General features: G+C 42.6%; 1 protein-coding gene across 1 annotated transcript in view; it reads left to right on the top strand.

Annotated features, from left to right (window-relative positions):
- Positions 1–25,093, top strand: part of LOC309548132 (uncharacterized protein) — a 707,228-nt gene that overhangs the window by 529,987 nt on the left and 152,148 nt on the right. The window contains exons 83-84 of the mRNA XM_082248097.1: positions 741–801; positions 16,029–16,250. Coding sequence (XP_082104223.1) covers positions 741–801; positions 16,029–16,250 — 283 coding nt within the window. The remainder of the gene's footprint in view (positions 1–740; positions 802–16,028; positions 16,251–25,093) is intronic.

Genomic DNA, 25,093 nt, shown 5'->3' with positions numbered 1-25,093 from the left:
CCAGCAAATCCCTGCAAAAGAGTGTCCAGAAGAGGGCTGTACAGGTGATAAATAGTCTGAACCACTGGAGAGCTGGGATTCCCTTTTTCCAGGGGGATTCTAGAGCTTGAGGGGCTGCTGATCTTAGACAGCCCATGGATGGTGCGGCTGTTCTAGAGGCCACAGTGGTGTAGAGGCTGAGGACCTGGATAGATCTACTAAAAAGCTGATTGCCAGACCTCACCACAAGGGATATGGCCTGGAGAAGGACTGTCTCATTCACTAGACTGCATCTAGAGGAAGTTGGCAGGTGTCCTGGGATTTGTGACTAAAGACCCTAAATTGAACCCTGTGACTGTGCAGTGTTGTGCAAATCGCATTGGCTACCAGTAGTTGTGCATAGGTGCAAGGGAATTAGATGTGAAGGAAGTGCTAATTGTTTTGGCGTATCCCATGTCCTAACCCCTCTCCTATTTAAAGTTTCTTCAAGCAATAAATATTAAAAAAGACATGTTTTATTTTAGCCGGTGTGAATAGAATGATGCTTGCAATAGTGGGCGGCTTCTGTACTTTTAGAGAAGAATCAGTTAATACCTGTGCCCCTACTTGGGTAGCACTACAAGTGTAAAACAGAAAAGACAAATGTACCAACTGAATCCTTCCTGTTAGAGTTTATAGCAAGACATGTGTTCCTTCTTTATGATTTATTAAACTCACTCTGAACCACTGCAAGTAATGTTTCCAATAATTTATTGTTGCAGATAACAGAGAATGCTTCAGAGTGGGAAAAATGGTATAAATTGGATTATCAAAATGGTTCAGGTATGTATTTACATTTGTTTTTGTTTAGATACAACTTCGATTTAATTGAATATACTATTGCCTCTAGAAATAAAAATAAATATAAAGAATTACACATTTGGTAACACCCTAACAAGTATTCAGCCATTTGTCATTATGTAAATCCAATGCATTTGTAGTTAACTTAGCTATCTCTTTGTCTAGGATGCATATGTCTTTTCTGTATTCATGCCCAGATTTATATTCTATAACATAACTAGCATTATAGGCCGTAATGTTCTGGGCAAGGTTAGGCAACCATAGAGCAGGTGCACATAGGTGCAGCTGCCCTCTTTTTTTGGCAATTAACATAGCAAGGCCAATAAAAAGAAAAATTGGAAGAAAACTTAAAAAACTCTAAAAATACAAATGTGGCTGTAAAACTATAACATTATCTTAGCTCTTAAACTTGGCTTGGCTGACTGATTTGAAGTTTGTTCTGGCTGGCTGGTTAATTCAAGTCTGGGTAACGGGTTTGAGTTCTGGCTTGACTGTCTGGTCTGAGTTGTGGTCTGGCTGGCTGGTTTACATTCTGGCCTGGGTGATTAGATTGAGTTCTGCTCTGGCTGGCTGGACTAAGTTTCTGCTTTGCTGGCTAGGCTAAGTTCTGGCCTGGCTGGCTGTGCTGAGCTCTGACCTGGCTTGTTGGGCAGATTTCTGACCTGGCTGAGCTGGCTGGATTAAGTTCTGGCCTGGCTGAATAGGTTGGGTTTGGCTTGTCAGGCATAAGTATTGCATAGTGCAGGGATAAGTAGCATGTTGCATATAGTCCGCGGGTCAGGAGTAGGTAATGCAGAGTTCAGAGGACAGTAGTAAGTAACACAGATTTCAGGGGCCAATTGTAAGTAACACACAGTGCAGGGGTCAGTAGAATGTAACACGGAGTTCATGCAGTGGTCCCTTATGTGTATTACCTAGAGTAGACCCATGTTTACCCTGGGATGACATACAGCACAATCCTTCCACACTAGGTAGGTTTTCCTCAGTGATACTCTTATGTTTCCCTACTGCCACCAATATATCCCCTCAGTGCCATCATTCAGAAGTGATTTCCTTCTTCTGAAGAATGGTCCTATCTTATTGTTTTCTGATGGTGGGTTGACACTTCAGGACACAATCTATCTGATGCATTGGCCATGATCGATGATCATTGTCACCAGTCTGTGATTTAGAGGATACCAAATTCTAATGTTTCTTTCACAGCCATGAATACACGTACACAGTGGGGGGTTCATATACAATAGTAGTAGAGAATGTTCACTATAAAAAGTCATTTGACAAAGAAGCCGGGAGCTTTAAAACGTGTTATTTGATTGGAGAGAGAGCCCCCTGGTCCCTCCCCTTCTTCTGACATGGCCACGTCATCTCCCTTGCCCTGCCACATTATTGTCTCCATCCTGTGAGGGGCCATCTTCTTGGTGGGCTCTAGCCTTACTACACACACTGATGTGTGCCTTTCCTGCTAGACACCAACAGTTTATCCCAGCGAGCCTTTCCGGCTTGTATGTGAATCTTGAGCCAATTTCCATCACAAGTGCTCAGCCTACTATTTAATGTTTGAGGTTGGATGGGACTTGGGCTTTTACCTTTTAAATTAGACTGTGTCTTTCACACATGACTGTGTCTTCATGGCCCCACAATAAATGTTACTTCATGGTTTATTTGGAAGCAAGTTTTATTTGTTTATTCATCATCCTTCAATTTTGTTTCTCATGGATACCTTGACTTTACCAGTGCGCAGCATATAGCCTTTGCATTGCTGTGCTCACTTTGAATACCCAGTCACGTGCAGGGAAAATCTAAACATGATGTTTTTCTTGCACATGATTGGTGAGTGAACAGAACGCAACTTCACCTTATTTACTAGGCTGTATGAATGATCATGAGGAATTGCAAATGAATCTGTATTAGCAGGGTTAATAAACTGTAAAGCAACAAAAGCTTGATAAAATGTTTTGGCTCACATCTATTGGCGCTAAGTGTTGTAAAACTGCATGTGCACATTTTTAAAAAAAAGGGTACAGGTATAAATGAATTCAATGATTTCAAGGAAAACAGTATGTTTTATTTGCTTCAGTTGTTTTACAGTTTAATGTTTTGGAATATGATTTATATTCAAGTTTGCACTTCCAGAGCTTTATGTTTACTGATTTTGTTTACACTCTTATTTGGGAAATAATGTTTATGATTTGTCAGGCTTGCACTGCTTGTTGTTCAATGCTTATTCATAGTTGTTATTAGCCGTGCAAGTGATTGTGCTTTTTAAATGCAAAAGGTAAAAAAAAGGATAGTTGAAAGATAAATTGGAATGACCTTTCTGTGTTGCTGCTGCGCAAGAATCTAATAGGTAAGGTCATATTCCAGTATATGCATAGTAGTAACATTATAACAAAGTGTTTGCAGTTTAAAATATAATTTATAAATGGTTTTGCCATAGTGCATCTTTTATATAGATCTGCCATGCGTTAATAGCACAATGAAGGAAAGGTTGGCCCCAGGACTCTGAATTACTATAGCTCCTCTGGTCCACTTTACAGTCCTAATGGATTCATTTATCATGTGTCCCTGGAGATAGTTAAGTGGCATCCTTCAGACTGAAAGTGCGGGAGAGACTGGGTCAAACTGTTTGAAGGTCTTCCTGCTCTTTCAGGCGTAAATGAACATCGGCTTACTCGCCAGTTTGGTTATCATTAACTCCTTTGTTGCTAGAGAGGTAATAATGGAGGACAAAATCCTTTCATCGTGAGTTGGGTTATTTTCTTTACATGCCTACTGTAGATAGACTTACCATATTATTTGCGGTTGTGGAAGTCCACAAGCTGAATTACAATGCATCCCAAAAATGTACATCGTAATGAAGATAGTTCACCTAAATTATTTGTATATCTTTTGGTAGTACAATTGTAGACAGTTTCTGCATGCTCATATTCATAATAATGAATCTGAGGTACTGGTTTGATGTAAATGCTGACATAATCTATATTTCTTGGCCATTTCCTAAAATGGCTAATGTTTAGGAAAGAATGAATGTGATTTATGTACTATGTCATTTTAATAGTCTTTTTTTTAAAATCTCATGTTTACAGTTTTTTTTTTTTTTTCAAATTAGATAACAAAAGTCAATATTTTGGCAGTCTATTAAACCTATCCATAAACCTTGTGCCCAATGCTATACAGACAATGTATATTTTTGGTTTAAACAGTAGTACATATTACAAAATTTGAAATGCTGGCAGTGTCTCAACTTCAATCATATATTTAGAGATGATTTTGATGTGTTTGTTGGATAAAGATTTGGTACTCTGATAGCAGAACCTCTACATATATAATAATAATTCATTATTATTATTAAGTGGCTATGCTTAAAGCATATGGAATAGGAAATTATTGAAAGGACAGCATTTAGATTTCTAAAGGGTAACACTTTCCTTAATCACATATACATATTACTAAAAATGGATATTCAGCTAACCCTAAAGCAACATAAAACATGTTCTAGAGAATGACCATTCGAATATGCAGCAAGTTGCTATCTCTGAAACCATTGATGGGAACAGTGACAGAGTGGTAGAGAACTATTCGCTCAAGAATGTAAACAAACTGTAACACAGCACCAAAGGGAGATCATTCTCCAAATTAAAGCACACTATACGTTAAATTACCTGAACCAGTGGGTATTTAGGCAGAAGAAATAAGTGTACCATACCCAAGTGAAAAAGATTGTTCTATATACTGCAAGTTGCCAATGTTGTAGCCAAGTGACAGGATGTAATTGTTAGCTCAGGAATGTAGAAAAACTGTATAACTTACATCCTTTCTACCACCAGCTATTATCTACATTTCTGAGCTAATGGCTTTATACTGCTGGCCACATTATGTCATTTGGCTACAGCTTTAGCAACTTGCAGCATACAGTATATCTTTCTCACTTGGAAAGAGTACACCTATTTCCCCTGTCTGCATTACCACAAGTGCAGGTAATGTAACTCACAAGGTTCTTTGACTTAGAGAACTATCTCCCTCAAGTTTGTTTATGTTCATGACTAAACAGCTCTCAAGCTGTAGAACTGAGCCAAGGTTGGTAACAAGCTGGTAACATATGTGAAAAGCGGTCATCTCGCAAGATCTAGCAAGTTCCCAGGTATGATTACCAGGCCCACCAAGCTTGCTGAATAGCTACGCTATCAAACAACCATAATACAGAATGATACTTATTTTGTACACCCTGCTGGAGCAAGCTCAAACAGCATATGGTAGATAAAATACACTCTATACTTTAATAAACTAAATACACTCTCTGTCGCCTTACATTTGTCCCGTGTGTACTAGGCTTTAGAAATCGCTCCTGTTAAGATACAGATACCCTGATTATAGTCCACTGCTTGTTATACTGTAGATGTAGCACCCTACTAGTTAGGTGTATATAGTTTTTGGTTAGGAAACCATGTAGATGAGAGCAGGGGGATTTCTGTTCAACCCTGGCCATTAGGCACTGCTAGGGTTCTGGTGCATGATGGGTGTCTGTACCTATATCTGAGGCGCACATGTGGCTCCTGGTATTGGGCTGGAGAGCGGAGTCCAGGTAGGGAGGAGGCTGCTGCCTCTCCCCAGCGCAGGCTGCCATGCGGCCTCAGGTGATTGACCTGAGGGCCATAGTCAGAGATACTGAAACCCAGGAACTCTTCTGAGGGCTGACTGAGGGAGGATGTCCATGGATCTCGTCTGGTACTATGGGAGAAGATGACCTGCTGACAATGGCTTGTGAGTACAGACATCCCACAGGAATCCTAGAGACTGTTGCTGTTAGAATCCCCCGCTTGGTGCTAGAAAGTCAGCGGTCTGGGTGTAAGCTGAAGGGGAACACTGGCTAGTGTCCTGAAGATATAGAGTTCACTGAGTCTGCTGCTAACCAAAGTAAAGGACTTATTCTTCCATGCAAGTGCTTTGTGATCCAGCAGATCTATTCAGGTCCACTAAGGTGAGGCCAAGTGAGAGTTGTCCTCATCTGTACATAGTTGAATTTTGAGTACTCCACTAATCCCTTATTCTATCCAAGTTCTCAAAATAAAACAACAAAACAAATTCCCTGGACTGATCATTGAAGAAAACTAGCAAAAGTGTGTGTGTATGTGCACCTGGCTGTGTGAAAATACCTTTATCTGGCAACAGGATAATCAAGGGGAGACCCAAGATAGTTCTATACTCAGCAGTTCCTATGGGGCAGTCATAGGGAAATGTTTTCCCTATGGCTAATGAGAAAAACTGTTGTCCTTCTATTCAGGGGCGTACCTAGCGCATTTGGCACCCGGGGCGGCTCCTATATCTGGCACCCCCCCCCCCCGGCGTGCAGGCGACGATCCGCACATTGACCTGGCGACGAGGCCCCTCCTCCTCTGCAAAAACGGCGCCGATTGACCTGAGGCGCCAGACAGAAATATATGTAACTGGCAGTGGCATACTTACTGTGTGCTACTGTCAGTGGTGTCACTAGGGTTGGTGCCACTCCCCCCCAAAAAAAATATTTTCCTGTTTTCTGAAAGCGTGCCAAAGATGCAGCATGCAAGACTTTTGGTGCGCTTTCAGAAAATGCAGAAAAAAAAACTATAGGACTGCAGCAATAACTGCGAGTAAAATGTAGGAAGACCCCCTTTACATTACACAGCCCCCGTACCCCTGGACCTTTTTACATTACACAGCCCCCCCATTGGAACCCTTTACATTACACAGCCCCCCCCATTGTAACCCTTTACATTTCACAGCCCTACCCCCCTCATGGAAACCTTTATGTTACACAGCCCCCGCCCCCTATAGAACCTTTTACATTATACAGCCCCCGCCCCCATAGAACCCTTCACATTACACAACCCCCGTCCCCCAATAGAACCCCTTACATTACACAGCCCCCATAGAACCCTTTACATTACACAGTTTCCGCTCCCCCCCAATAGAACCCTTTACATGACATAGCCCTCTCCCCCTCTCAATAGAAGCCTTTACATTATACAGCCCCCCCCCCCAATAGAACCCCTTTACAATACAAAGCCCCCGCCAATAGAACCCCTTTACAATACATACCCCCCCCCCAATAGAACCCCTCTACAATGCAAACCCCCCCAATAGAACCCCTCTACAATACAAACCCCCCCAATAGAACCCCTCTACAACGCAAACCCCCCCAATAGAACCCCTTTACAATGCAGACCCCCCCAATAGAACCCCTTTACAATGCAGACCCCCCCCCCAATAGAACCCCTTTACAATACAAACCCCCCCAATGGAACCCTTTACAATACACCCCCCCCCAATAGAACCATAGAGACCCTCTAAAATGTAGACCCCCCAATAGAACCACTTTAAAATACAAGCCCCCCAATAGAACCCCTTTACAACGCAGACAACCCCCTTCCAATAAAACCCCTTTACAATGCAGACCCCCCTCCAATAAAACCCCTTTACAATGCAGACCCCCTCCAATAAAACCCCTTTAAAATGCAGACCCCCTCCCCCCCTCCAATAAAACCTCTTTACAATGCAGACCCCCCCTCCAATAAAACCCCTTTACAATACAATCGCTCCTCCCCCTCCTACCTTATTAGGAGGAGAGCAGAGGAGGAGGAACTGTTCAAAGCAGAGCATGGGAGAGAGTCTCACTGTCACACTCACGAGCCCTGAATACACAGCGGTCAGCGGGAAATGCCTAAGTTAACTGTGCTAGTTAATGAGCAGGTGATTGGATGATAGGCGGTCCTAGCAACCAATCGCCTTCTCATTATCTAGCACAGTTAACTCCGGCAGCGCCTGCTGTGTATGCAGGGCTCGTGAGTGACGGTGAGTCTCTCTCCCCTGCTCTGCTATATACAGTTTCTCCTCCTCTCATGTGTCAGTGAGCGCAGCGAGCGGCGGAGGAAGTCCGGCGGCCGGCCCCGGGTGTCACCCTGGTGCTCCCTGACACCCCCCTAATGTGTGGCACCCGGGGCGGACCGCCCCCCTGCTCCCCCTGTTGGTACGCCACTGCTTCTATTATAATATTAACCACTTCAATACAGGGCACTTTCATCCCCTTCCTGCCCAGGCCAATTTTCAGCTTTTAGCGCTGTTGCATTTTGAATGACAATTGCGCAGTCATGCAACACTGTACCTAAACTAAATTTATGTCATTTTTTTCCCCCACTAATAGAGCTTTCTTTTGGTGATCACCACAAGGTTAATTCTTTTTTGCTAAACAAATAAAAAAAGACCGAAAAGTTTGAAAAAAAAACTAAGTTTTTTTGTTTATGCTATAAAATTTTGTGAATACATATGTTTTTTCCTGCACTGATGGGCACTGAAGAGGCCACACTGACAGTCACTGATGAGGAGGCACTAATGGAGTGGCACTGATGGGGTTCCACTGATTATGAGGCACTGATATGCAGCACCGATGGGCACTGATAGGCGGCACTGATATGCAGCCCTGATGGGCACTGATATGTGGCACTGATAGGTAGCACTGATATGCAGCATTGATGTGCACTTATTGGCGGCACTGATGGGCACTGATAGGCAGCACTGATGGGCACTGATAGGCAGCACTAATGGGCAATGATAGGCACTGGTGGGCGGCACTGATAGATAGCAATGATTGGCACTGGTGGGTGGCACTGATAGATGGCAATGATGGGCAAAACTGGCATCCCTGGTGGCCATGGGTGGGCATCCCTGGTGGCCATGGTTGTGCAATCCCTGGTGGCTCTAGTGGCATCCCCCAAGGTTCTGCACTGGTAATCAATGCTCTGATTACCAGCACAGACCCCCCCCCTGTCAGGAGAGCCGCCGACCGGCTCTCCTTTACTGGCACCTGTCAGGCGCGAACTGAGAGAAGCCGATCAACGGCACTTCCTATTTACTATGTGACCAGCTGTGATTGGACACAGCTGGTCACATGGTAAAGAGCCTATGTCATAGGCTCTTTACAGAGTGACACAACACACCACCGATCGCCACTCTACGTGCCCCCTGGGGGCGCGTAGAGCTGCCTATCCTGCTGGACGTCATATGATGCCCAGTCAGAATAGAGCAACCACTTTGCGGCCGTCATTTTGCTATATGAAGGGCGGGAAGTGGTTAAAGCAGAACTAAACTCTCTTTATTTGCTCTGCAACATATTTGGTAAAAATGTGCATGCGTGCAAACCTGCAAGTACATCTTTTTTTATTCTTTCTCTAACAGTTGAAAACATAGTTACATAGTTACATAGTTAGTGAGGTTGAAAAAAGACACCAGTCTATCCAGTTCAACCTTTGATGAATGTGTGTATAAGTGTTTGTGTCAATAGTACATTGTATACCCCTGTATGTTGTGGTCGTTAGGGTGCCAATCTAATAGTTTTCTTAAACTATCTATGCTCCCCGCTGACACCACTGCTTGTGGAAGAGAATTCCACATCCATCCCGCTCTGACGGTATAGAACCCTTTATGCAATTTAAGGTTAAACCACTTTTCTTCTAATTTTAACGAATGGCCTTGAGTCATTTTATATTCCCTTTTGCTGAATAGTTTGTTCCCTATGCTAGGGTCGCCAGTACGGTATTTGTACATTGATATCATATCCCCTCTCAAGCGTCTCTTCTCCAGAGAGAATAAGTTCAATGCTTGTAGTCATTCCTCATAGCTGAGAACCTCCAGTCCCTTTATTAGCACTTCTCTGGACTCTCTCCGGTTCCAGCACATCCTTGCTGAGGACCAGTGCCCAGAACTGGATGCCATACTCCAGATGCAGCTGGACCAGAGTCTTGTAGAGTGGGAGAATTATCGTTTTATCTCTGGAGTAAATCCCCTTTTTAATACATGTCAGTATTCTGTTGGCTTTGCTTGCAGCAGCTTGACATTGCATGCCCTTGCTGAGTTTGTTGTCTACTAGGACCCCCAGGTCCTTTTCCATGTTAGTTTCCCCCAAAGGCCAAAGCGTCTCCCCCTAGTGAGTAACTTGCGTTCGTATTTTTGGCACCCAAATGCATGACCTTACATTTTTCAGCAATAAACCTCATTTGCCATGTAGATGCCCACCTCATTATTTTTTTCAGGTCTTCTTGTAATGTTTGCACATCCTGTGTAGAAGTTATTGCCCTGCCTAATTTAGTATCGTCCACAAATACAGAGATTGAGCTGTTTATCCCATCCTCTATAGGATTGGTCCCAGAACAGATCCTTGGGGACCCCACTTTCCACACCAGACCATTCCAAGTACCCCCCATTTATCACCACCCTTTGGACTTACCCCTGAAGCTGGCTTTTAATCCAGGTACCTACTCTAAGGTCCATACCTACGTACCTTAGTTTGTACAGTAAACGTTTGTGGGGAACTGTATCAAATGCATTTGCAAAATCCAGATACACCACATCCACAGGCCATTTGCAAAATCCAGATACACCACATCCACAGGCCTTCCTTTATCTAGATGGCCGCTCACTTTTTCATAGATGGTTAATAGATTGGTCTGGCAAGAGCAATTTTTCATTAATCCATGCTGATTACTACTTATGATACCGTTTTCGTTACTAAAGTATTTTATATAGTTCCTTATCATCCCCTTCAATATCTTATAGACTATTGATGTTAGGCTAATCGGCCTGTAGTTCCCAGGGATATATCTTGGCCCTTTTTTAAATATTGGTACCACGTTTTTTCCAATCAGCTGGTACCATTGCCATCATTAGACTCCATAAAAATTAGGAACAAAGTCTAGTTCTGAGTCTGTCTTCTGTTAACCATGAGGATGCTTTTTGTGACGTGTTATTAACTCTAACATTACAGTTTAGGTTACTTCATCCCCCCCCCCCAATTCTTTTGTGAATACTGAGGAGAAGAATTTATTTAGCACCTTTGCCTTCTCTCTGTCCTTTGTAGCCATATTCCCTTTGTCATCCTTTATGGGGCCAATGTGTTTTGGCCTCACTTTCTTACTATTTATATACTTAAAGAATTTCTTGGGTGTTTTTTTTAGTCTCTTCCGCTATGTGCCTTTTGTGCTCTATTTTAGCCACCTTGATTACGCTCTTACATTTCTTATTGCATTCTTTGTAATGTTGGAATGCTGCAAATAACCCCTCAGCCTTGTATGTTTTGAAGGCCTTTTCTTTAGTATTTATATGCATTTTACGTTGGAGTTTAGCCACCCAGGGTTTATTTTAGCTCTTTTAAAGGTATTCCTCCTTGGAATGCACTGGCCAATACCTTTATTTAGTATGTTCTTAAAGCACTCCCATTTTTCCTCCATGTTCTATGTTTCTAGAATTGTATCCCATTTTATATCATCTAACAAAGAGTGCAGCTTAGGGAAGTTGGCTCTTTTAAAATTCAGTGTCCCTGTATTACCCTTGTGTTTCCTATTTCTATGATTTATACTGAAACTAATTGACCTATGGTCACTGTTTCCTAAGTTGTATTTCTACATCCGTGATCAGGGCTGTATTGTTATCAGCAGGTCTAGTAATCTAGGTCTATTGTAATCAGTAGGTCTAATAACGAATTGCTTCTTGTCGGTGTGTTCACCATCTGACCCATTAAATTGTCCTTCAAAAGATTTAGGAACTAGTGAGCCTTAGATGAATGCGCGGTTCCTTCTGCCCAGTCTATATCTGGATAATAAAATCCCCCATTATAATAACATTTCCTATCCTTGCTGCCATTTTAAACTGTGATAGGAGGTGTGCCTCCACCTCCTCCCTCTGGTTGGGGGGCCTACATATGCCCAATATTATTTTCCCCATAGTACCTTCCCTGTGAAGCTATACCCATAGGGATTCTACCTCCTCCCTAGCTCCATTCATAATATTGTCCCCAATATTCACTTGCACATTGTTCTTGATATACAGGCATATCCCTTCCCCTTTTTTACCCTCTCTATCTCTGCGATAAAGGGAATACCCCTGACTAATTGCCAGCCAATCATGAGAGCTGTCAAACCAAGTCTCCGAAATTCCCACAAAATCGAAATCCTCCTCATACATTAGCAGCTCCAGTTCTTCCATCTTGTTGGCCAGACTTCTAGCATTGGCATACAAACATGCTGCACTGCAGGAGACTCAGGGTCAAACTTCACTGGCAGGAAATCATTAGAGGTCGTAAGCTTCTCCCCACATCTTCCTGAGCATGTCAGAGCTATCTGATTTGTGAAGAAGGAGCAGTATGCCTTGCTGCAATGTCCATTTTTGCTCCTCTCACTCCCTCACACATTTTTACACAGCTCATGTTATGGGAACTAACATCAACGAATGGCACCCCTGTGCAGCCTGCAGATAGGGAAAAGGGTTTATTTTCACCCTAAATGTTCCTAGAATCTCCCTGTTCTGACAGCTTTGTCTGTGCCTATTGGCACATTCTATCCACACAATTTCTCTGTTCAATTGGTCAGCAATTAGTCAGTTTCATAATATCTTTTAAATGCCAGAGCATAGTCAATTCCTAGATGGTTCTTTTTTAAAAATGTATTCAAATGGAGTTAGTTTGTTAAACATTAGATGCTTAAAAGGGTATGGGCATATAATGTCTAATGTTATACATTGAAGACTTGCGGAAGTCTAATTTCTCTTAAACTGTGGAGAAAGAAGTCAGTTTATTGTCTGACATGTCAGATGACCAAAATTAAATTGGTACTAAGATTTTAAAGATCATGCAATCAGGTCAGCCTATAAGAGATTAGTGCTTAAACAAGAAAGATGTTGTCAAGACCTGGATTTGAACTTGCAGCCTCAGCTTTATCTGGTAGTGTCTCTTCTCACTGAACCACCTGGGATGCTAGATAGTAGCCTGGACAATTCCTTGAACATTCTTGCCTTGACCTCTACCTGCTTTATTGCTATGGAACTCTTTCTTGCTCATCTCCTGGTGGAGCAATCCTTAGGACAGCCACCTACTACAAACACTCAGTAAAACCCTTCTCCACCATCAGGAGCACTGTAAACACCGGTTTGTGCTTAGACAGAGATCCTTTGTCATCAGCAAGAAAGCCCTGCTTCTGCAATTATTCAACTGGTCAGTGGGAGCCTCACTACTGTTATAGCTACGAGTCCCTGAGCCTGACCCCTGACCATGACAATTGTCATAGATGTAGGAGTTGTTAGTTTACATGAATCCTTACAATGAGTTTTTAGATATTTCTAGTAAAAATCATTCAACCATTAAGAACAAATAAGGTATATCATTTTTTGAGGGCCTCATTAGACAGACGTAGTCATAATGTAAGAAGCAGAGAAATATTTATTAGCTTTTTTTTAATTTATTTTTTTAATTGTTTTCCCGTATACATTATTAAAATAAAAATGTTTTATAATCCTACTCATTATCTTTACAATGCACTGCTGACCTCTGTGTCTTCCATGGCTGGGATTAAATGTTGCCCAGCATAATTCAATCCACTTCCTGTGACATCGTGGACACACCACCTGGGTTGTTCGCAATGGATTGCTGTATAGACTGGTGCTGGCATCAAAACATGAGCACTAGTCTATGAGAAGAGCACCCTCCACTGACAATGTAGATAAGGAAGAGGCACCCAACTTGTCATTTGAACCTGTATAGGACCGCTAGAGCTAAGGTATGCATTTTGGGAATATTTGACACAAGGGAAGGTATGAAAAAATGGCAAAGGACATGGGGAATGAGGAGTGTAAAAAGAATGTAAAATTGAGGGTACAAAAGAAGAGAAGTGGAATATTTTTAGAGATTTTGAATAACAATAACATAAATTCAGGGAAGTAGTCTTTGTCACCATTATCCCAAAGGTCTTAATAGGTGAACAGGTGTAGAGCAGGATGAGGAGCTGAAAAGCCAGAGCGGGAGACATAGAAAGGTAGCCCAATAGCACTTCTACAAAGACTCCTTGTTTTATAAATTTGAAATACCCCAAAAAAAACACACAATATTACTGTGCCAGTTATTCCAGCAGAATAAGAAAAGTGAAGTCTTCCTTGCTGACATATTTATGTTTTTTAACAAATCAGGGTCAGCTTTTTGTTTGGTATAATATGAGCGGTATAGCTTGTTTTCAGTTTTCCACATTGTCTCCACATACTCCATCCTCCCTGTTTTTCTCAGTATTAGTATAGGAGTCAGGTGACAAGTCTGGATGATAATGCCAGAGAATAATGTTCAGGACCAAGGAGAACCTGGACTCAAACCCACTTGCTTTATCTGGGTTAGAATTTATATAATATAACTTCTTATTGATGAATTATATTACAAAAGAACATGAAAAAAGTAATGCACCTTTTTAACCACTTGCCGACTGCCTAACGACGATTTACGTCGGCAGTCAGCCCCTCACAGGCAAAGCGACATAGTTCTACATCGCTAGCCTGTGAGGCTCACGGACCCCCCCGTGCGTGTGCCCGGCGGACCCGATGTCCGGCAGGCACTCACGATCGTCCGTTAGAGCGGGAGAAAGGCAGGTGGCTAATGTAAACACTCATTGTCCCCTGTGTAAGAATGGAGATCACACGGTTCTACTATGTAGGACCGTTGATCTCTGTTCTTACACCAGTAGCCACATCCAATCACAGTAAGAATCACGCCCCTAGGGACACACTTAACCCCTCCCTCTCAAATAAAGTTAACTCCTTCCCTGCCAGTGTAATTTTTACAGTAACAGTGCATATGTATAGCACTTATTACTGTAGTAATGTCACTGGTAACCCCAAAAGTGTCAAAAATGTCAGTCAAGGGTCCGATCTGTCTGCCGCAATGTCGCAGTCCCGCAAAAAAAATCGCAGATCGCCGCCATTACTCGTTAAAAAAAACAACAAAAATGACAAAAATCTTTCCCTTAGTTAGTAAACGCAATAACTTTTGAGCAAACCAATCAAAATACGCTTTTTGCGATTTTTTTTACCAAACATAGGTAGCATAAAACAAATTGGCCTAAAATGTTAAAAAATTTTGATTTTTATATTTTTTTTGGGGAATTTCATATAAAAAAAATGGGAAAAATATTGTTTTTTTTGCAAAATTGACGCTCTTTTTTTGTTTATAGCGCATGATCAAAAAATCGCACAGGTGATCAAATACCACCAAAAGAAAGCTCTGTTTGTGGGAAAAAAGGACGTCAAATTCGTTTAGGTACAGCGTTGCACGGCCGCGCAATTGTCCGTTAAAGTCACGCAGTGCCGAATCGCAAAATAGGCCCTGGTCAGGAAGGGGGTAAAATCTTCCGGGGCTTAAGTGGTTAACAGGGACAGAAAATAACCATCTACAACTAGGAGCCCTATATAATATAGCGTTAGACTTCACTCAGGGTATTAAATCACTGCCTGATATTAGGCCTAGTGTTAGTCATCTCACTCTATGCGCATGGGTCTGCTTCATGATATGCGGCTTATGGATCTTTTCCTTTTTTTCACTGCTTCAGCTTGGAGCTAGGACGAGCTCCCTGTCCCTGCCTGCATTCACAGCGGTCTATTTGGACTTTACCTCTACCTGAGCGGTACCTACATTTTTTCTTTTTGGGTCTATCTACTCTGGAAAGTAGAATGTAGTATATTGGCACTATATAAATACAAGATGTAAAAAAAAAAAAAAAAATATTTACATTCATTACAAGGGAGATTTGAATAAATATAATATACAATATTCTTTCAAACAATTAAGCAACATAATTTCTTGTCAAAACAGAATACTTTCTAATAGAGCAAACGTGTCAAGTTAGTTTAAAAACCATCCCTGCCGCCCCCTTTGAAGCCTACCACAATGTTCCAAAGCTTGGGCCCACAGAAAATAAAGCATTTTGTCTGGTTATGGTGAACACAATACCACCCTTCTTCCTGCAATACTGTACACAGTGCCTGAGCATCGTGTCGCCAAGCCCAAGGCATCTCAGTTGGGGCTATGGGATTGCCTAACTATTTGGCAGATACCGACTCTCCAAAGGCCTTGTTGCTTTGGGATAGTGTTTTTTATTTTTAGTTTTTATTTTAAACTTTGATGGTGTTTAAATTTGCATAAAAGCGAACTTATTTGAGCACTCTGGAATGCTACAAGTCAAGCAAGTTGGAATGCTAGGGGTCCATTACATATCTGACTGTCATCCTTTTCATAATTTCCAATAACTGGAACTTTTTAAATCACATAGCAAGCTGCAAAATCAGTGAACGTTAAGTATTTTCACATTATAAAACATAAACATTTAACATACAGTGCAGTATGCTTTAAACAAAATGTTGTATTTTGTGTTTAAAATATGCAGATGGTCCAACAAATGAAGATAATGTGTGCAGAGGTGTCTTCAGGCTTCCTGTATGTGTAGATACAGTATCCCATTTGGATGACTTTCGGCGCTTATTGATTATTCGTGCAGCACATCCAGAATACTTTCCTGATGCTGTATGTCAGTGGATCAAACAACTTTCCAGAGACCTAGACATTCAGGACTGTTGTCTGAGTATTGAAAGTATGGCAGGTAAGTGAAAAGTGTCAATAGTACCAAAAAACTAATGTGTTCTACATACACAGCAAAGTTACACGGTGGCCAAGTCAGGGCTGCTCATAGAAATCACGGGGCCCCATACAGACTACCTGTCGGGCTCTATACAGACAACCTGTCCGGGTCCCTACCCCCCCCCCCCCAGAAAATATCAAAGTGATATTTCGCTTAAAATGCAATAACATCATTATTTGCCAACACAAAAACAACATAACTTACAAAATTACTGCTAAATCTAAAAAATAAAACTGTATTGATTTAACAAATAAAGCTCTGTGTGTGAATGAGGTTTTGGAGCTCATTCACATGGGTGTTTGGGCCTGTACAGTGTAAATCAGTGGTTTGTTTATGTGGTGGAGCCATCTGGAGTTGTGTGCAGGCAACCTATGTTACGCTATGTAAATGCATTGACTGTACAAACACAGCTGCAGGTCATATTTTGACAGGCATATGGATGCAGGTGTATGGTCCCAGACACAGATAGTGGGCATTTGGGGTCACTCACCCAAGCCTGTACACCTGCCAAATGTGGACCTGAGGCTGTGTTTATACAGCCTCTGTTTTTTCATAGAGTAACAGGTGACTCCAGCCCAAATGCCTTATTTACACAAGAAGGCTAGGAGGAGAAGTGGGCAGCTGTAGGAAAAGAGAGTGGGGCGGGGGAGTTGAATCCTGGGTAGGAAGGTTGATCAATAGGGGGGGGGGGGTGGCATTCACCTGTAACTGATCTCGCTGTGGCTCTCCCTGCAGTAGCTGAAAGCAGGTGGAAGACAGAGAAGCGCGCTGCAGGGGAAGCCACAAAGGGATCGGTTTCAGGGATTGCACCCCCATTAATGATCACAAATCATATCCATATTTTTTGTGGATTTTAGAAAAATATAATACATATATACTGTATATGTAAATTGCTGTGTGAATTGATGGCGGTATATAAGTATCTGTAATAAATAAATAAGTTACTGATTTCTCCCTATCACGTACTGCTTCATAAGCTAAACAGAATTATGCAGACATACTTCCTGCTACAACCAGTAAAAGAACACTTAGGTGCAAAAAATTAGTTTGAGACCTTGACTATTTCAGTTATCCTTTGCTACTTCTATGCAGCTCATGATGTAGTTGCCATTCAGATAAAGGCTGACTGTGTTAGTATAGCCCTGAATAATAAATGTGTATTTAGACATGATGGCTCCTTTCATTTAATTTTAAAATCCTTTATTTATAACATATAAAAAAATACCCTATCCCTTGTCAATCTTTAATTGCAAAAAACAAAATAAAAATTGGTGAACGGTCAATACAGAACCACAATAAAGTGTCTCTAAGGGCTAGATATATGCTTTTATTCAAATGGTATAGATTTAAAAGTCCCATTTGTATGCTCATGATTAGGGTTGAGCGAACCCGGACTGTATTGTTCGGGTTCGTACCGGACTTTTGGGTATTCGGTACCCAGACCCGAACCAGAACATTTCACTGTATGTTCGGGTACTGTCCGTTGTTCGGTAACGTTATTTGTTGTTTTGGATCGGTTTTAATGGCGCGGTTTCAACAGGTGCAAGGCAGCCAATCAGCAAGCATTTAACTAGTGTGCCCTAGAAGCCATCACAGCCATGCCTACTAATGGCATGGCTGTGTTTGGCCAGTGCAGCATGTGACCCAGAGTCTATATAAGCTGGAGTCACATAGCGCCGCGCGTCACTCTGCTATAACTATACTAGGGAGAGGTTCCTTCTGCTTCTGCTGAGGGAGAGATAGGGAGATTACTGTAGGGTCAGGCTGGAGATTGCTTTGAGGGAAAGCATAGGAACAATCTTATTTAATCAGACAGCGATCTACATTGATTTGATTGTGTGGGTGTGCAGTGCACAATCTTTTTTCCCGGATGGAGAGATAGGAGATTACTGTAGGGTCAGGCTGGAGATTGCTTTGAGGGAAAGCATAGATAGGAACAATCTTCTTTAATCACACAGCGATCTACCTTGATTGTATTGTGTGGGGGTTCAGTGCACGATCTTTATGCCCTGACCTGAGCCCAGTGAGGAGGAGAAAGGAGAAAAAAAAAAAACATTTATCAGTCTGTTAGGTGTGCGGTGCTGCACATTTAATGCAAGCTCAGTGCATATGTGTCTGCTTAATCTGCATTTAAAAAAGAAAAAAAATGTTTTCCTTCATATTTTACTGTGACTTACAGCGTTTAGACAGAGACTGCATTTCAAATCTGCTATTCAACAAGCACCAATTAAGGGGACAATTATTTTTCAGCTTTTCATTCATATGTTACAGTGAAATACACCCATTACATACTGTTGTTGTATTCCGCTTTGCAATAAAAACCCATTTAGGGGAAAAAAGTTAATTGCGGCCCTGTCGGCATATGTTACAGTGAGATACACCCATTGCATACTGTTGTGTTGCGCATTGCAATAAAAAACCAGTTAGGGGGGAAAAAAAGTTAATTGCGGGCCTGTGTGCATATGTTACAGTGAGATACACCCATTGCATACTATTGTGTTACGCATTGCAATAAAAACCCATTTCGGGGAAAAAAAAGTTAATTGCGGCCCTGTCTGCATATGGTACAGTGAGATACACCCATTGCATACTGTTGTATTCCGCTTTGCAATACAAACCAATTTAGGGGAAAAAAAAGTTAATTGCGGCCCTGTCTGCATATGTTACAGTGAGATACACCCATTGCATACTGTTGTGTTGCGCATTGCAATAAAAACCCATTTAGGGGGGAAAAAAAGTTAATTGCGGCCCTGTCTGCATATGGTACAGTGAGATACACCCATTGCATACTGTTGTATTCTGCTTTGCAATACAAACCCATTTAGGGGAAAAAAAGTTAATTGCGGCCCTGTCTGCATATGGTACAGTGAGATACACCCATTGCATACTGTTGTGTTGCGCATTGCAATAAAAACCCATTTTACCGGAAAAAAAGGTTAATTGCGGCCCTGACTGCATATGTTGCAGTGAGATGCACCCATTGCATACTGTTGTGTTGCGCACTGCAATAAAAACCCATTTAGGGGGAAAAAAAGTTAATTGCGGCCTAGGCTGCATATGTTACAGTGAGATACACCCATTGCATACTGTTGTATTCCGCTTTGCAATAAAAACCCATTTAGGTGAGAAAAAATAAATTGCGGCCCTGTCTGCATATGGTACAGTGAGATACACCCATTGCATACTGTTGTGTTGCGCATTGCAATAAAAACCCATTTGGGGAAAAAAAAAAATTTGCGGCCTAGTCTGCATATTTTACTGTGAGATACACCCTTTCTATACTGTTGTTCTATTCCGCTATTCAGTAAACACACATTTAGGGAAAAAATATTACATTGCGGCCTAATCTGCATATTGTACTGTGAGATACACCCTTTGGATACTGTTGTTCTATTCCCCTATTCAATAAACACCCATTTAGGGAAAAAATATTACATTGCGGCCTAGTCTGCATATGTTACAGCGCAACAAGGCACACAGGTCTCGCATGGAGGCCCAGTTACTGGTGGTGAAGTGGTGCTGTTCAGCAGAGCGACTCGTGCGTGCAGAGTGCGTGCGTGCTGCAGCTGAAACTCCACTATGGCCTGCTGCTGCTCGCACAGTCTGGCCAGCATGTGCAAGGTGGAGTTCCACCTTGTGGGCACGTCAATTATGAGGCGGTGAGCAGGAAGGCCGAAGTTACGCTGCAGCGCTGACAGGCGAGCAGCAGCAGAGTGAGAACGCCGAAAGTGCGCACAGACGGCCCGCACTTTCTGCAGCAGCTCTGACATATCGGGGTAATTTCTAAGGAACCTCTGCACCACCAAATTCAGCACCTGTGCCAGGCAAGGGATGTGTGTCAAACCAGCTAGGCCCAGGCTGCTACGAGATTTTGCCCATTATCGCACACCACCAGGCCGGGCTTGAGGCTCACTGGCACCAACCACTCATCGGTCTGCTGTTCAATGCCCCTCCACAACTCCTGCGCAGTGTGTGGTTTTTCCCCCAAACAGGCAAATTTTAAAACTGCCTGCTGTCGTTTACCCCTGGCTGTGCTGAAGTTGGTGGTGAAGGTGTTACGCTGACCGGATGAGGAGGCGGTAGAGGATGAGGAAGCAGAGTAGGAGGAGTTAGGAACAGGAGGCAAACTGAAGCGCACTGCAATCCTCGGTGGTGGAAGGACATGCACCAAACTGCTATCTGCCTCTGGCCCAGCCACCAGCCCTTGCCTGGAAAAGTAGTGGCAGCTGGGCAAGACGTACTGTGGGACAGCCACCGCTATAAGGCTTTTTAAAACTCTGCGTCTCCACCAGACGGAATGACAGCAATTCAAAGGCCAGGAATTTTGAAATGCTGGCATTCAGGGCCAGGGATCGTGGGTGGGTAGGGGGGGTACTTCCTCTTCCGCTCCAGTGTTTGGGAGATAGAAAGCTGAACGCTTCCACGAGACATTGTGGAGATGGTTGTTGGTGACCCAGGTGGTGGTGTTGCCTGCAGATCCTTTGTTTGTGGGGTGGCAGGTGCCGGTCTCACTACAGAGGTGATGAAGAGGCCAAGACTGCAGCAGAAAAGGAAGCAGGAGAAGCCAGAGACCTTTCTTGGTTTTTGAGGTGTCTACTCCACTGCAGCTCCTGCTTTGCACTTAGATGCCTGGTCATGCAGGTTGTGCTCAGGTTGAGAAGGTTTATGCCTCACTTCGGGCTCTGATTGCACAGCGTGCAAACCACTCATGTCCTGTCATCATCACATTGTCTGAATAACTGCCACGCTAGGGAACTCCTTTGAATTGTCTTTGGTGTGCTTTGTCCCTTGCTGCGTTGGGCAGTAGCAGGCGTAGTGTCTAGGGCACGGCCGCTCCGCTTTTGCACCCTGCTCCCTCTTCTGCTGTGCTGGTGGCTCTGTGCAACCACCGCCTCTTCCTCCAAACTACTCAGGTCACCTGCATGACGTTCATTCCATGTGGGGTCGAGGACCTCATCGTCCTCCACATCATCTTCCACGCAGTCTTCACCCCTGCAACCCTTTTCGGTCTCCACAATTCGGAATTCTGCTGCAGTTGGCACCTGTGTTTCGTCATCATCCTAGACGTGCTGCGATGGACCTCCCATGTACTCATCTTGAGACATAAGTGGTTGGGCATCGGTGCACTCTATCTCTTCCACTTCTGGGGCAGGGCTAGGTGGATGGCCCTGGGAAACCATGCTAACAGAGTCATCAAAAAGAAGAAGAGACTGCTGCATGACTTTGGGGTTAAAACTTCTTGGCTGATTTGCAAGGGGGTGAGGTGAAAGATTGATGGACATCGGCTGCAGGTGCCAACTCTGACCTTTCAGCAGAAGACTGGGTGGGAGACGATGTGAAGGAACTGGAGGCACTGTCAGCGACCCAATCTACTATCTCCTGTACTTGTTCTGGCCTCAACATTTGTAGAGGCGAATTAGGCCCTGCCAAATACTGCTGTAAGGTTCTGTCACCTACTCACAGCTGAGAAAGGTGTTTCACTTGTGCATGTAGCTGGCACAGATTGACCACATCCTCTCCTTGCAACAGGAGCTCCACCAGCAGCACCACGACCCAGCACTAACATGGTGGAGCCTAGACGTACTGAATGACGGGTCTGCCCCCTTCAACTTCTGGCTCTCCAAATTGGGCACATAGCCTGAGCTTACCCTTTACGCCTTGGAGGTCCTGGCCTGCCCTGCAGCCAGTGTATTATCTGAACGTGTATTAAGCACGGCTGGGGGAGTTATCACAGACAAGCGCAGCCGCCTGTCCATAGCCAATGTGGACAAGCTCATGTTCATTAAAATGAACCAGGCATGGATCCCACAGGACTCCTCCGTACCTTGTGCAGAAAAGACATGTATACCGGCCTTACCCAGCCATTGTTTTATTTTTGATCTTTCTCACTCTTTTTGGGGTGTACCCTAAAAAAAAATTAAATTAAAAACAAAAACCAGTGTTGGCTACCTCATCCTCCTCCACCGCCGCTTCCACCTACAGCGCCACATCCACCGCCACCTCAACCTCCTACTTCATATGGGCCTCGTCCTCCTCCTCCACCGCCACCGCCGCTTCCACCTACACCACCATATCCTCCGCCACCTCAACCTCCTACTCCATATGGGCCTCGTCCTCCTCCTACATCATTCAAGATGATTATTTTTTATTTTTCTGTTTTTTCTGTTATTTTATATTATTTCCCTATCCACATTTGTTTGCAGAGCACTTGCCATGCTCTTAGGATGAGTTTGCTGCCATTTGCAGCCCTCTAGCCCTTTCCATGTTTGTTTTAGAGGCATTTTAGTGCTCAAAAGTTCGGGTCTCCATTGACTTCAATGGGGTTCGGGATCGGGACAAAGTTCGGGTTAAGTCCGGTTCACCAACCTGGACTTTTTTTTCAAGTTCGTTCAAACCCGCCGAACCCGGACATCCAGGTGTTTGCTCAACTCTACTCATGATCATTGTTGCTTGTAATATATTTAGTTTCAGAATGATCTAGTGAGGTTATAGATAGATGGGGCAAAAGGAATAAAAATGGGTTTACTCCATTGCATAGTAGGGATGATCGAACTTTTGAAAAGTTCGGTTCGACCAGAACACCCGAACTTCACGAAAGTTCGGCCCGGATTTCAGAACCCCATTGAAATCAATGGGACCCGAACTTCTGTAATCAAAAAACACCATTTTTAAGCCCTAAAACCCAATAAATGCCCCTAAAAAGTGCCTAGGGTTCTGGGTCATGCCCCATTAACTATTAATCACACAAAAAAAAGTTCTTAAAAATTTTTTTTTGATAAAAAAGCCAATTATTGAAATATTAAAAAAAAAAAAAGAGAGATTTTTTTGATTTTTACTTTGGATTTAGTATCTGGGGGGTCTAAAAGGTGTGCATGTGAAGTTTCAGCTCTGTAGCATGTCCAGAACCATGAAAAAAAAAAAGATAATTTTTCAGTAGAACAGGGATGTGGTTCGGGAGCCTCCTTTAACTTTAACACCTATATGATCTTTTTTTCTGGTTCTGGACATGCTACAGAGCTGAAACTTCACAGGTACACCTTTTAGACCCCCCAGACACAAAATCACACAAAAAAAGTTCTTAAAAATTGTCATTTTTGATAAAAAAGCCAATTATTGAAAAATTAAAAAAAAAAAAAAAAAAAAAAAAAAAAAAGAGATTTTTTGATTTTTACTTTGGATTTAGTATCTGGGGGGGGGTCTAAAAAGTGTACATGTGAAGTTTCAGCTCTGTAGCATGTCCAGAACCATAAAAAAAAAGATCGTTTGTATTAGAAAACTTTAAGCACAGGAATATGGCTTCTCTGCTGTAACACCTTGCCGGTTTAATAGCAGGCATTTTTTTGGGTTCTTTGCAGTCAGGAAAAACATCTGAACTTGTGTATAGTGGTACTGTGCACAAGTTCTGATGTTTTGCCTGCCTCCAAAATCCCCCAAAAAAAGATCATATAAGTGTAAAAGAGGGGTCCCACCATCCCTGCTCTACTGAAAAATTATCTTTTTTTCTGGTTCTGGACATGCTACAGAGCTGAAACTTCACAGGTACACTTTTTAGACCCCCCAGACACTAAATCCAAAAAAGTCATGCCTGCCTCCAAAAATGCCCGATAAATGCAAGAAAAAGCGCCGTAGAGAAGCCGTATTCCTGTTCTAATAAAAATTATAAGAAAATGCTAATTTTTGGGGGGTTCTGGACATGCTACAGAGCTGAAACTTCACATGTACACTTTTTAGACCCCCCAGATACTAAATCCAAAGTAAAAATCAAAAAATCTCTTTTTTTTTTTTTTTTTTTTTAATTTTTCAATAATTGGCTTTTTTATCAAAAATGACAATTTTTAAGAACTTTTTTTGTGTGATTTTGTGTCTGGGGGGTCTAAAAGGTGTACCTGTGAAGTTTCAGCTCTGTAGCATGTCCAGAACCATAAAAAAAAAGATCGTTTGTATTAGAAAACTTTAAGCACAGGAATATGGCTTCTCTGCTGTAACACCTTGCCGGTTTAATAGCAGGCATTTTTTTGGGTTCTTTGCAGTCAGGAAAAACATCTGAACTTGTGCATAGTGGTACTGTGCACAAGTTCTGATGTTTTGCCTGCCTCCAAAACCCCCCAAAAAATGCCAGCAAAAACACACCTGGGCATTTTTTTTTTTGACGCTAGCGTTTTTTTTGGCATTTTTTGGGGTTCTTTTGAGGCAGGCAAAACATCTGAACTTGTGTATAGTGGTACTGTGCACAAGTTCTGATGTTTTGCCTGCCTCCAAAACCCCCCAAAAAATGCCAGCAAAAACACACCTGGGCATTTTTTTTTTTTTGACACTAGCGTTTTTTTGGCATTTTTTGGGGTTCTTTTGAGGCAGGCAAAACATCTGAACATGTGTATAGGGGGTATATATAGGCATATATGTCTGAATATATACCCCTAGACATATATAGGTGTGATAGTAGCAGAAATATATTACTGTAAATGATTTCATTAGCGCAAGCATTTATTTCTGCTACTATCACACCTATATATGTCTAGGGGTATATATTCAGACATATATGTCTATATATACCCCCTATACACATATTCAGATGTCATGTCTGACATCAAACATGTCCTCAAAAAAGCACTGGCAGTGGCAGCCCCTGCAGCATTAAAAAATGCTTGCTGGTGAGAAGCCACATACCTGTCCCGAAGCAGAGAAATGATCATTTCTCTATAGCGGTCACCCTGCTATGGAAGGGTTTTGTCACCCTGCCATAGCAGTCACTGTCAGTTAACCCTACACTACACTACGGTCCCCTGACACTTAACACTTTCCCT

This window comes from Pelophylax lessonae (genome assembly GCF_965119305.1).
Source record: "Pelophylax lessonae genome assembly, chromosome: 2".
NCBI classification, from domain to species: domain Eukaryota; kingdom Metazoa; phylum Chordata; class Amphibia; order Anura; family Ranidae; genus Pelophylax; species Pelophylax lessonae.
The sequence above is the reverse complement of the archived record's forward strand: the minus strand, read 5'-3'. Positions and strand labels throughout refer to the sequence as shown.